Raw genomic sequence first — 13929 nt, forward strand, 5'->3', positions numbered from 1 at the left:
AAGAGAGGTTGAGAAGCTGAGGGCAGGCCATGCTACAGGTAGTCTTAGGATCACAATTGGGATCAGGATTTCTGCATCTAAGCGAGGTAATTGTTAAGCGAGTTTGGTCTGATTTGACAACATTTTCGCTGAATGTTAAGAGAATCACACACTTGTTATGTGAATCCAGCTTCCTTCATAGATTTTTCTTGTTGAAAGTTGGCCGGGAGAGTTGCAAACGGATCACGTAACCATGGGACACTGCAACCATTGTAAATATACGCTGGCTGCCAAGTGGCCAATTTTTTTTCTTTTTTAATATTTTATTGAACAAAACAATTAAAATCATTGACCGTAGTGAAGTCAGTTTGACATAACTTTTGGTCAGTATCGCACAGATATATATTTTCCTATATACAATTATTCAAATATATACCATTATATACATTTGTTCGCTTGTATATTACATTTTCCAACATCATTGGTCCTCTTTTCATCTCATATATTCATTTACCCTCTCAGCAACTCCTTTCCCAACTTAAGACCTTCCTTTCGGCTCCCACCAGGGATAGAATCTATCCCAAATTGCCTAACATGCCAAGTGTCCAAATATTGATCACCGCTGAGCATGGGAATGAGCCGCAATGGTTGTAAGTGCGAGGACTGGTCATAAGACAATTCTTTTTAGTGCTGTTGTAACTTCTAACAGTCGCTAAACAAATAGCTGCAAGCCAAGGACTATCTGTATTTTTCCTTTTCCTTTTCCGCTCCCATCCTGTTCGTATCAAAGGCACCGTTTAAAGGCGCTTCTGGATTGAAAGGATTAGCCAATGACATCCCCGTTGCCCGGGAAATGCCTGTGGGAGCTCCTTTCAAGGAGCTGGAGCAAATGACGGGAACTCACCCCTCCAGGCAGCAGCACTCGGGTCTCGAGCACGGATTTGCTAACCTCCAATCCAGCATCCCAACCACGCGACCCACCGGCACCCCTTTTCTTTTTAGCTAATGGCCTGAGAACCATGGCTCCCTCCCTCTCCTCCTTCCTAAATCTTCCAACTTACAGCTGCATGATGAGGTAGAGGTGCCCTCCACTCTCGTAGATGTCATCCAGGGCCACTATGTTCGGATGCTTGATTCTGCCAAGAGAGGAAACACAGTTTTAATTAGGAAGCGCTACAGGTCTCTAAGGAAACCTATTTCATTTTGCTTTGATCAGTTTTAATGTTGATATTATCATCATTAAAGAAAAATCCTCAGCTCAGAAATGTCGTGCTGTGTAAAATACAAACATTACTCTTCTGGGGACAGAGTGTGCTGATTGATGCACAGCAGCATCAAAAAACCAAAAAAACCTGCCCTCACATTACTGTATGCATTTTTGTTGTCTTCAGATTGGGAGAAGTTGCCTGACAAAACTAGGACAGTGTTCGTGTTAGTCTTATTTCTCAGCAAGCGGAAGGTTTAATGACATGGTGAGATGGCCAGGATTTTGTCGTATTGTCAACCGAGACCATGTTTGGAGGATAATTTAATAAAATCTGGCAGCAGCCAAGGAATGAGATTTGGAAGAGCTTGGGAGAGAAAAACCAACCACAGAAGTTAAGAAAAAGCAAACCTGGCAATAAAAGTTGCTGATATGAGGTGTGTGTCAACTCATAAAATATTTCTATGGTCTTTTTAGAGTCGCCAACAGAAAGGGAGGGGGGAAAGGGGTTTGCTTGGAAATCAAAAGTGCATTCCATAAATAGTTTTTCAAAGTTAGCAACTAGGTGAGTGAAGTTTCTGCCTGGAGAACATGATTGATGACTCTTGGCTATGGATGTGTCCCATTGGAGAATATGAATTACAGTACACGCAGAGGGTGGGGGGGAAACCAGGGTCAAGGATGACAATGAATTACGCGTCTTAGAGTCGGCTACACCCAGTACACCCAGTGCCGGACATGTTAACTCCCAATAAATCCTTTTGAAGTTTTGGAAGTTTGGCTTGAGACTCATGATTTAAGTGGGGCAACTGCCAGAATCCTGACTCGTGTGTGTGTGTGTGTGTGTGTGTGTGTGTGTGTGTGTGTGTCTAAAGTTGGGTAGTTTCAAGCAGAGTCCCACCTCAAAGGATGAGTGAGTCTTGAAGAAACAATGCGAAAGAACCTTGGATTTAGGATTATAAGAAGGCTGCTGGTGGGATCTCCACCCTTTACTTTGGGGGCGGGGGAATCTACCTTGCAATCCAACTCTTACTCTCATCATATTTACCCAAGGTAATTAATTACATGACTGTCTTATGACAGGGCTGTCAAACTCCCAGCCCACAGGATGGATGTGCACACACTGGCCATGCCCACACCCAGTTTAGCAAAGTGGGGAGGAAAGTCCCAATATGTCACGTGACGCTGCCGTGATGATGTGAGTTTGATACCCCTGTCTTATGAGAACCTCAAAATGGGAAGAATTGATCCTGACAATAAATAAAGACTCAGTTGTGCCCAGAATTAAAGACACCTCCATCCGGTCAGTCTTGTTTTGGGAAGTCCTAAATCCAGTCAGTTAATCCATTTGTCCTCCCCGCTGAAAGAACGTGGTCTTAACATCCATCAAGGCAAGGACCGTCTTCCCAACCCCTGCTTGACTGCTCCCGTTGATGCCTGCCTGGGCAATGAGGAAAAAGCCGGTACAGTTAGTCCTCAACTTTACGACCACAATGCAAACCAAAATTTCCAATGCTAAGCAAGACAAGTGAGCTGTGCCCCAGTTTATGACCTTTTTTGCCACAGTTGTTAAGTGAATCACCACTTTATTTGTTAAGTGGATTGTGCGGTTGTTAAGTGAATCGGGCCTCCCGTTGACTTTGTTTCTCGGAAGACAGCTGGGAAGGTTACAAATGGAGATCACATGACTCCAGGAGTTAAATATATGCCAGTCGCCAAACGCCTGTATTTTGATCACATGACCAAGGGGATGGTGCAACATCTGTAGGTATGAAAATTGGTCATAAGTGACTCTTTCGGTGCTCTTGTAATTTCGAACAGTCACTAAATGAATGGTGGTAAGTCGAAGACTACCTGTACTATAAGAAAGCTTTGCTCGTGGGTTTCGGCTGCAAGGACTAAGGAGATACATTCCTAGAGAAAATGGAGGGTGTGTGGCTGTATTTTGAGCTTGCTAAATGTAATTATCTACCACAGGGTCTCCCAATCTTTTGGCTACCAGGAACCAGTTCCGTAGAGAGAGGTTTTTCCATAGATTGGAGAGAGCTTGGTTTCACATGCTGCTGTATCCCACGGATGGGGCTTTGCTTGTTTGCACGGCTCATTTGCTGGCCTGCCGTGGCCCAGTGTTGGCCCACAGTGTTGGGAGTCCCTTGATCTATCGGACAGATCCACTGGTCAAAAAAATTGGATCAGATTAAACATATTGGGAGTGTAGGAAGTTGGCACCCAATTTTCTCTCCTAGAAAATTGAAATATCCCAGGAAATATTAAAAAGGCAGAATATTTCCCCTAAAAAGAGTAGAAACTCAAGAGCAGAAACTCACCTCAGAAGTAGAAGCTCACCTCCACCTTTGTTAATGGGTGGGCCATTAGGGCCTGGGCCAGAATACTTTACACAACAAAGATCTCCAGGTAAAGGTATAACAATTGCTCAAGAGCCCTTTCAGTGCATCATCATCCAGCAAGGCTCAACCAAGCCTGTAACTCAGGACAGCCTACAAAATTAGCTAAGACCTGGGAACCTGACAGCCAATGGGATACAGTTCTTACACAGGAACAGGAAACACTAAGGTTGGGCCCAACAGATTGTATATAACTAAGGGTCTCTCAGCATCTTGGCCGGCCCCTTTTTTCTCTTTTCCTTCACCTTGGAGCATGTGATCATCCTTCTTTGGAGCTTCGAGCCATGTGGTCCTGTCCACCATTAAACCATCTTTCCAAATAGCCTCCATGTTTCCAGTGTCTTTTCCCCCACTTGGAACTGAACCCCGAAGGATAATTCTTCCAACAGGAGAATAAAGCATTTGATTCAGTGGTGGTATTCAGCCAGTTCTGACAGGTTCTGGAGAACCGGTAGCAGAAAATTTTAGTAGTTCGGAGAACCAGTAAATACCACCTCTGGTTGGCCCCGCTCCCATCTATTTGCTGCCTCCTGAGTCCCAGCTGATTGGCTGGGTCTTCTTTTGTTGCCCTGCACAGGAGAAAGGAGCTGGAAAGCAGGTTAGTGGGGTGGGGAGGGAATGGGGATTTTACCGTATCCTTCCCCTGCCACGCCCACCAATCCACGCCCACCAATCCACACCACGCCCACCAAGCCACGCTCACAGAACCGGTAGTAAAAAAATTTGAATACCACCACTGATCAGATTATCAAGTAAAAACTAAATTCCAAAGAAAGAAATTTAGAATGAGATGTGAATTTGGAGGGGGAAAGTTCTTAAAAGATCAAGAACATTTGACTGATCTGTAATAAAGGACTGGTCTAATTAATGCCCCACTGAGAAACGGTAATTAACAGATATAAACATCGTTGGAATCCATTCCTTGATTTCTGTTTCCTTTTTAAATTACCAATTAAGTTCTTTTTGTCTAATTTGTTTCCCTGTGGTTAACTTAACCATGGTATTCAATTAGCTTAAAGTGTGAATACTGTAGCATAAACTAACTGCATAGGGTTAGGCTCAAAGCATGCCAGACTTAAACCCAGCCATCTCTTTGGGATTCAAGTTGTCTCATGAACACAGCCTCCAAATCTTTTCATTTGTTTCCTCCAAGATGAAACCTTTACCCCTCTCACAAAGTCACTTAGATTCTTTAATCAAGATGCAAAAGGCTTTCCACACAAACAAGGGGGGGAGGGAATTCCAATTATTGCCCTTGCTACCCTAATTTGCTTGTTTATGGTAAGAATTAATGAGCCATGGCACAGAAATGACAATAAAAATGCTGAATGGAAACTAGAGAAACACAAAATCACTACAGATCTGCCCTTAAAGGGAGGAAAAGGATACAAGCTTTTTTTTTTTTAAAAAAAAGGCAATATATTGTTGTGCAGATCAGTTTGCTGATATCAAATTGGTTTTGGTTTTGATTGCTTTTGAAAGAGTGCAGTAGGCACTTTTGACAGAGGTATTGTCTACTCTAAACCAGTAGATAAGTTTAGGATCCGTATCCCTAGGAAATGTTTGATTAATGTTCACATCCCCTACAAAAGTAATTGTGACTTGTGACTTATCAACAAGGGACACTCACAACTGTTTATTGCAACCCCTGAAATTCCATCTCTAATCCTCTGGGGTGTGGGCACCCTAGGTTGGGAACTCCTGATCCAAATTATAAGAGCTGTTTTCTATATGACAACACTGAAGCCTATCAATGTTAGAATATAATTTTGGTCATCCCTAATTGTGATAACCATTGGCTAAAACATCTGAGAATGGGAAAATTGCCTTACCCAAATGGTTGAGACTAGATTTCCTTGGTGAGGTGATTTTTTTTCTTTCCTTCCTTCCTTCCTTCCTTCCTTCCTTCCTTCCTTCCTTCCTTCCTTCCTTCCTTCTCCCTCCTTCCTCCTCTTTTCCTCCCTTCCTCCCTCTTCCTTCCCTCCCTCTCTCCCATCTTTCTTTTTCTTCTCTTTCTTCCTCCCTCCTTCCTTCCCTTCTTTCCTCCTAATCTCCCTCCCTCCCATCTTTCTATCTTCCTTCCTTCCTTCTTCCTCCCTCTTTCCTCCCTCTCCTCCTCTTCCTTCCCTCCTCTGTCCCTCTTTCTTTCTTTCTTCTCTTCTTCCTCCCTCCTTCCTTCCCATCTTTCTTCTTCCTCCTAATCTCCTCCCTCCATCTTCTATCTTCCTTCCTTCCTTCCTTCCTTCCTTCCTTCCTTCCTTCCTTCCTCCTTCCTTCCTTCCTTCCTTCCTTCCTTCCTTCCTTCCTTCCTTCCTTCCTTCCTTCCTTCCTTCCGTTTTCAGTCCCTTTGTCCATGGAACTCTACTTTGAAGTGAGATGTTTAGAACTGGGCGGAGGAGTGATAGTTCCCCAATATGATCAAGTTTCCATTCGCAGTTGCTTTAAAGCAAGCACATCAGTGGCCTTCTGCACCAGCCAGATAGCCTTTTTTTAGTTACCGTATCTGATGTGGAATATCAGCTTTTCTGAAAATAGGCCAGGTTGGCACCACACAGTGTTTTCTTGTGACCAGAACAAGCCGTGTGACTATGACCATCCATTGCTCATGCTTCATTAGGGCACCCTATCTATCTGCGTGCTCTGGCATGACCCCTTTGCTGACTATTCCGCTGAAATTATCACATTCACTGTCTGTTACAAAGCTGGAGCTCTTCCAAGACCTACTCGTGAGTTTTCAAATGATCCGCTCTTGCTTACCATCAACTATCACCAAACAGAGAGCTGAAACAAGCAAGCAGGAAAGTTAAGAGGAAAGGGCTGTGCAAATTCTCTGGAATCAATGATTGATTGCTGATGTAGTTTATTTTTTAAAAAGTATATCATGAAAGAAAACATTATATAACATGATAAAGGCAACAGTGAGGTGAAAGCACACTTATACAGTATCTTATCTCCAAATAACAAATATTAGTTTTAATCCAAAGATTTGGACATTCAGTTAACTCCATATTTACTTTGTCGTTGCTATTTTTTTTTGCTTGCTGTCTTTCCTTAAAACACCCAAAGCTACTACCAAATTCTTGCAGCTCTGTGGATTTTATTCTTTTTTATACTTTAGTTTGGGCACTATTATTATTTTTAAATAATTGCATTAGTACTTTATCCAGTTTGGACTGGTGAAATCTTGTTGAAGCTTTTCAAGATTCTAATTATCTTTAATTAAAACCTCCCTGCTCACTGTATCTGTTTTTATGCTTCCTGCTAATCATGGTAGCAGGATAACTGATTTTTTTTTCCCTCCTGAAGTGCACCTTGAATAACTTATCCAAAAAGTCCTTAGTATCCATTTCAGAGGTGGTATTCAGCAGGTTCTGACCAGTTCTGGTAGTGGAAATTTTGAGTAGTTCAGAGAACAGGCAAATACCACCTCTGACTGGCCCCTCCTACATCTATGCTCTGTGTCCCGAGTCCCAGCTGATCGGCTGTGTCCTTTAGTTGCCCTGCACAGGAGAACAGAGCTGGAAAGCAGGTTAGGTGGGGTAGGAAGGGATTAGGGATTTTACAGTAACCTTCCCCCAGGAGTGGGGAGGGAATGGAGATTTTACAGTATTCTTCCCCTGCCACGCCCACCAAGCCATGCCCACAGAACTGGTAGTAAAAGAATTTGAATCCCACTACTGCTCCAATCCCGTTCTACTGCTGGAAATTACTCGATTGGAGGACAAAATTGCTTGAAGCAGCCGCAGATACAATCTCCAGGGCTAGAACTCTATGCTCAGGGGTGGGATGCTTCCAGTGTAACTACTGGTTCTCTAATCACGCATACCTAATGCACACTGTGCGCGTGTGCGCAACTACCGCAATTGCTTACCTTCAATGTTACTTCAAGGAAGTAACACAGCTGAGGTGCAGCTATCCGCTCTGCTGTGCGAATCAACTGAGTGAGAACATCGCAAGGGCGGACGGTCCCAAATGATAGTTGGATCGAACTGGTTCGAAGCCAGCCGATCATCACATATAGGGGTTCCCCCAAATCGGTCCAAACTGGGAGAATCCCACCCCTGGCTATGCTGTTCACTGTTGAGGGCCATTGTCATGCCCCTGATGGAGACTGACTCTGAGGGAGAGGAGGAACAGCCGACAGGGAGTGGGAGTGTGGCTCCAGAGGTTGTGGAGGAGGCTGGGGAAGGGCAGAGGCCGGCTGAGCAGTCAGAGGAGGACCCAGGCCCATCCCCTATCCATCCTAGGGCACGCAGGGAGGAAAGGAGAAGGGAGAGACGTGGTCTACTCAGGAGGAGAGGGCTTTGATCCTCTTCATGGGATGCAGCTGTGACAACTGCATAAGAGTTTGGACCTGTGTACTGGCAAACGCTAGAAACAAAGCGTGTTTCATTTTGGTCTGAAGTTATCTTAGTTGGCATCCTTCTAACACGCTGTGCCTTGTTATCTCCTTGAATTTAGTAAATACTTCTCCTGTTCTGTTGTGGAAATTTCGTCATTGTAGGTCGTTTGGTTTTTTTATTTCACCTCTATCTGCTCGTTAAATTCAGACTGTATTGCTTTCTTTTGAAGACTATTTTTGAGTATGTTTTATCTCCAGCTGAGTATTATTGAACAGTGGGGCCAAGTTGGAGGCATTAAAGGACATTTATTTACATTTTGGATCTTGTTACGGTATATTTGTGTTACACTCTGGGTCATCACAGCCATGCAGTATGGAATAGACAATTCCACTGTTATCTCTGCACTTCACTGAATGATATGCGGAAAGATGCTCTGGCATAAGAGAAGCAATGCATCACTATGTTCTTTTAAAAAATAAACTTATATTAAAATATACTACTTTATCCTGAAATATACTACAGGTAGTGACTGTTTTGAGGTTACAATGGCCCTGGAAAAAGTGACTTATGACAGTTTTTCACACTTTTGACCACTGCAACATCCCCCATGGTTATATGATCACAATTCAGATGCTTGGCAATTAACTCATATTTATGGCGGTTGTGGTGTCCCAGGATCATCTGATCATGGTTTGCAACCTTCTCACAAGCAAAGCCAGATTCAGTTAACAACCATGTTAGTGGTTTAACCATTGCACTGACTAACAACTGGGGCAACAAAGATCATAAAATGGGGCCAAACTTAGTTACCTTATATTTCACTTAACAACAGGAATGTTGGGCTCAGTGGTGGTCGTAAGTTGAGGACTTACCTGCACCAGGATTTCTCCTTTGCCTTGCTTCCCACTAATGGAATAAAAAAGCAGTGCACCAGAAACATGTAACATTCTTATTGCACGTCTGCAACTTGACAAAGAAGCAACAAGCAACAGGACGTCCCTAACCCTAAATCCCTCAGGATGTGCCAGGAATCAAATCTTGGACAGATGCAATAGAGCAGGGGTGTCAAACTTGATTTCATTAAGGGCCACGTCAGGGTTCTTTGACCTCGGGGTGGGGGTGGGGAGTTGAGTGGACGTGGCAGGGGTGGACATGGCCAGTTCGATGTCCTATAGCCCTCTGCCAGTGAAAGGGCTCTGGTTTTGGCTGCGACGGCCTCCTGCAGCCCTCTGCCAGTGAAAACAGAGCCCGGGAGGATCCTAGGCAGCCATCTCAAGCTCTATTTTCACTGGCGGAGGACTGCAGGCGGCCATCACAGCCAAAAATGGAGCTCGTGGGGGGGCCACGCACAGCCCTCTCGAGCTCCGTTTTCACCGGCAGAGGCACCATAGGATGGTCCTTCGCTGTTTTCAAGCCAGCCCTGTGGGCCAGAGGCCCGCAAGTCCTTGAAATTGACAGCCCCGCAATAGAAGTTAGTTTGCTCCTGGTTTGCATTGCTTCTGAGTTTTCCAAAGCAACTAGACTGGTGACAGATCGGAAAAGATCTGGATTTCAGCATCTATTTTCTCTGAACCAGACTGATAAAGGAGTCGAAAGAAGGAAGAGAATGAGGAGGGGGCACCACGCACTTGTGCAGCACGGCAATCTCGTTTTCAATGCTGGTCTCTTTTCCTTCTAGCACCTTCTTGGCAATGCATTTGACGGCCACCAATTTCTGAGTCGATTTCTCTTCCGCCAGCACCACCTCTGAGAAGGCACCTCTGGAAAACAAGATGGATGGGGAGGAGGAAAGTGGGCAGATTAGGCAGATATCTCCCTGGCCAAAAGATGCCCCATTTAGACGGGCATCGCCCGCTGCAGTGTGCCAACGGATGTAAAACGTTTGAAGTCCAGGAAGGAAAGGACGGAATGAGGTCCATCAGCCCAGCAAAGCGAAGGGAAGGGAGAAAAAGTAAGAGGGAGGGAGAGGGGAGGGGAGGGGAGGTCAGAGCAAGTGACCTCACTCTTTGCTCTGCCCTCTTCTCAGCACCAACCCCCCCCCCCTCCCCCTTACACCCGGCTGGATCTCTCACCCAGCCGCTGTCACCACAGCAACCTGCAGAATCTCAGCTATTTATAGGAGAATATGTGAGAGATGGCATTGGGCAGGAAGGAGAGAGAATGTGCCAGGAAGTGCAGAATCTGAGCTTATCAACCGTGGCAGGCAAAGTTGGTATGGAAGAACCACAGAGACTCAAATCTGTTTCGACCTCAAAGCTAGCGAGATCTCCCTGAATATGCAAACGGAGGGGGATGAGGGGAGAAAAACATCCCACCCCCTAGGTTCGAAGTGGAACAAGAATAAGTAAGGATAAGTAGGGCATTCTTTTCACTTGGATGGAGAAATACCTGGACCTCAAACCAGGTGCCGGTATCCCCTCGTGTAAACAGAGCTGTTCGATTCAAGCGCGCAGCCTCATTCTTCTGGAGACGGACACCCTTTTTTTTTTCCTGAAAGACTAGTCTGTGCTTTGTTCAGAGTAAACATGCAGCAGGCAAGCAAGCGGATCTCCCTCTCTGTTACGATTGCAATCACACCTGGGTGGAGTGCTAACAGAAGATAGGGAAGAGAAAAGAATACATCCAGCTTGCTTTCTATTTGGAAACCGCTTCTAGAATTGAGAGAGGGGGAAAAATGGGACTTGATGATTAGACAAGTTTGTTGTTACAGAAATGGCTGGTACACTACCATCAAGAATGCAAAAGTAAAAAGTTGATGCTGTCATAAAAAATTAGCTAATTGAAGAACCACAGAAGAGAAGGCTTGTTTTTTTTTTTTTTTTTTTTTTTTTTTTTTTTTTTTTTTTTTTTTTTTTTTTTTTTTTTTTTTTTTTTTTTTTTTTTTTTTTTTTTTTTTTTTTTTTTTTTTTTTTTTTTTTTTTTTTTTTTTTTTTTTTTTTTTTGTTTTTTTTTTTTTTTTTTTTTTTTTTTTTTTTTTTTTTTTTTTTTTTTTTTTTTTTTTTTTTTTTTTCACCCTATCTCCACATCCACCAATATTTACACTGTATTATAAAATAAACCAGTGGGTGAGGGGCCTGGGGAAAAAAGGGGGGGGGAAAAAATAACTAATTGAAGAACCACAAAGGGCTAATTTTACACGATATGTAAGCAATCCATTTAGCCCCACCAGATAAATTCAACTTGCCAGCTGCTATTTATGGCCTGGGGAAATTTGTGGTGGATAAGGAAATGACCAAGAAATAGTTATGGTGGGGATCTGGTACAGTATCTCCAGCAGGCCGCTAAATACCACTTGCTAGGGAAGAACATGACATGACCTCTCCAACAGCTGGTAGGCTTCCCAGAGGGACTTGGCTGGCCACTGTAGAAAACAGGATGATGGATTAGATAAGCTTTTGATCCAATCCACAGGGGCTCCTCTGATGCTTTTTATACATAAAACAAACCGCATTGCTAAAAACAAAGGCTGGCAAAAGCTAATGGATGGGCTGCGCCCTACTTTTCTCTTCCAACCATTAGGAAATGTGGGGAGGAATGCTTGACTCAGTTCACATAAGATCCATTCATTCCAGACTGACTGAGTAATAAACAAAACGGCTCCCATTTCATTTTCCTACATGTAGTCGTTATTTATACGCATTACCCTAAACATGCGTTAATACTCTTTAAAGTACCATATGAGACCCACATGGAAACTCAGGAAATGTTGGGCCTGAATAAACGGGAGCCGTGTCCTGCATCGGTGATATAGTTATAGCAATAGACTTATATACCGCTTCACAGAACTTTACAGCCCTCTCTAAGCAGTTTATAGAGTCAGCCTATTGCCCCCAACAATCTGGGTCCTTATTTTACTGACCTTGGAAGGATGGAAGGCTGAGTCAACTTTGAGTCAGTGGGAATCGAACTGCCAAAATGCTGGCAGCAAGCAGTCAGCAGAAGTAGCTTGCAGTACTGCATTCTAACCACTGCGCCACACTTCCTGAATACTTAACAAAGACACCCCAAAATCTCAAAGTATTAAAATATTCATAATTATGGCATGAGTTTTTGTGGGCCATTGGATGAAGGATCAGAAGATAGAGGTTCAAATGGTTATATTTAAGAACAGCCTATGACAGGGATGGGGAATGATGGTCCTTTTATGACTTGTGAACTTCAATTCCCAAGTCATAAAGGAGTCCACAAGTCATAAAGGAGCCATCATTTCCCACCTCTGGTCTATGACAACTCAATTTCAGATAAAAATGGTCAGTTTTGTTACTGATCCTTCTGGAAAATAACGCTTACGTTGACCACACCATTATTCTGAACAGCATTTGTGAATAGGGACCTCACATTTGCAGCTCCCTACTGCACAGCAATGCTGGAACAGAAACAGTAAAAGAAAAGATAGGCTTTGGTTTTTAATGGTGGAGCCATATTTGTTTGTTCTCTAATTTTACCCATAAAGGATCACCTTTCAGTTCCTTTGAAGAAAGGACCATTTCAAAATGGCAGCCGGCTTATCTGAATTTACAGCCTTGCCATCTCCAGAATGAAGCTTTTCACACTGAGTGCCACAGCTTAAAATAACTAGTCACCTGGAGTGAATCCTCTTCCTCAAAACAACAGCACATGACAATACTGAGCACATACTTAAGTTGCAGCCCACACCTCCTGTCAATATTAATAAATCCTATGCTAATATTTGAGGCCATGAGTTGACTGAACTCATATACAGCTGCTGTTGAACCAGTCCTGACACTAATTTATGATGTAGTGTGTGGGGCAATTTAAGAAAGGAAATAAGGAGCTTTGTATTCTCGTACAGCGGCCATTTTCCTTCATGGCTAATTTGCCAACCTTCTCCAAGCTGATCCATTCCATGAAGGAGTAGATCAGCAGTTCCCAAACTTATTTGGTTAGGGGACCCTTTTTTCCCCTATGGAACCCTAACTCTATCCCTGATTTTTATTAAGCGTTATTATTAAGAACCCATAACTTTAATCTGAGCGTTTTGCACTGCGTAGTAGGTTTGAAAATAAAGAGAAAACATTTTAAATATAACCACAAACTTTTATTTTGGTGCAAGATAGTTGGTCTGGCATGATTTTATTTTAAATCTGTTTTAAATTTGATTTTTGGGGTTTTTCGTAGAGCCCCTAGTATGCTTTTGAGGAATCCAAGGGTTTCGTGGAACACAGTTTGGGAACTGGTGGCCTAGACAATCCCCAACTGGAAACATGTGAAAACCCGCAGCATCTACAGACATCTGTGACTTTTACCTTCTAACACAAAAATAATCTAAAGTAACTTCTGAAGGCTGCAGGTTTAGGGATAGTACTTTTCCTGCAGCCTATGGGAGGTAGTTTCTGCTCTTCCAAAGCTATTTGCAGTCATGCATATTGGAGAGAATACAGATAGTCCCCAACTTACAACAGTTCATTCACTGACCGTTTGAAGTTACAACGTCACTGAAAAAAGTGAGTTATGACCATTTTTCATACTTCACGGCCATTGAAGTATTCCCCATGGTCACATGATCAAAATTTGGATGCTTGGCAATCGGTTCATATTTATGATGGTTGCAGTGTCCTGGGGCCATGTGATTGATTCCCTTTTGCAACCTTCTGAGTCAACGGGGAAGCCCAATTCACTTAACAACCATGGTAAGAACTCATCAACTGCAGTGATTCACTCAACTGCAGCAATAAACATCATAAAACGGGGCAAAATTCCCTTAACAAATGTCTCACTTAGCAACAGAAATGTTGGGCACACTTGTGGTCATAAGTAGAGGACTGCCTGTATATTAGAAGTCATTAACATATCTGGAGTACGTTAGTTGGAGATGTCTGCAGTAGGGTAAAGACAGCCAAGTGATGCTTTAGCCTTATGTTTGGACAATAATTTTGTTTAGCCTCCCGCAAGAATATGGAACTGAACACACTCAAAAACTGTAGAAATGGTGGTACACTTTAGAAGAACCCCTCCCATACTACCACCTCTTACGATA

The 13929-nt window shown here is 43.2% G+C and overlaps 1 protein-coding gene across 4 annotated transcripts in view; it reads right to left on the reverse strand.

Moving 5' to 3' along the window:
* Positions 1 to 13929, reverse strand: part of CAMK1 (calcium/calmodulin dependent protein kinase I) — a 45304-nt gene that overhangs the window by 16620 nt on the left and 14755 nt on the right. For all 4 annotated transcript variants that reach the window (XM_087923481.1, XM_087923482.1, XM_087923484.1 and 1 more), the window contains exons 3-4: positions 9560 to 9691; positions 1041 to 1115 (exon numbers count right to left, since the gene is read on the reverse strand). In XM_087923481.1, coding sequence (XP_087779607.1) covers positions 1041 to 1115; positions 9560 to 9691 — 207 coding nt within the window. The remainder of the gene's footprint in view (positions 1 to 1040; positions 1116 to 9559; positions 9692 to 13929) is intronic.

The sequence above is a fragment of the Pseudonaja textilis genome, chromosome 2, assembly GCF_049901715.1.
Source record: "Pseudonaja textilis isolate UNSWEBS1 chromosome 2, rPseTex1.2, whole genome shotgun sequence".
NCBI classification, from domain to species: Eukaryota; Metazoa; Chordata; class Lepidosauria; order Squamata; family Elapidae; genus Pseudonaja; species Pseudonaja textilis.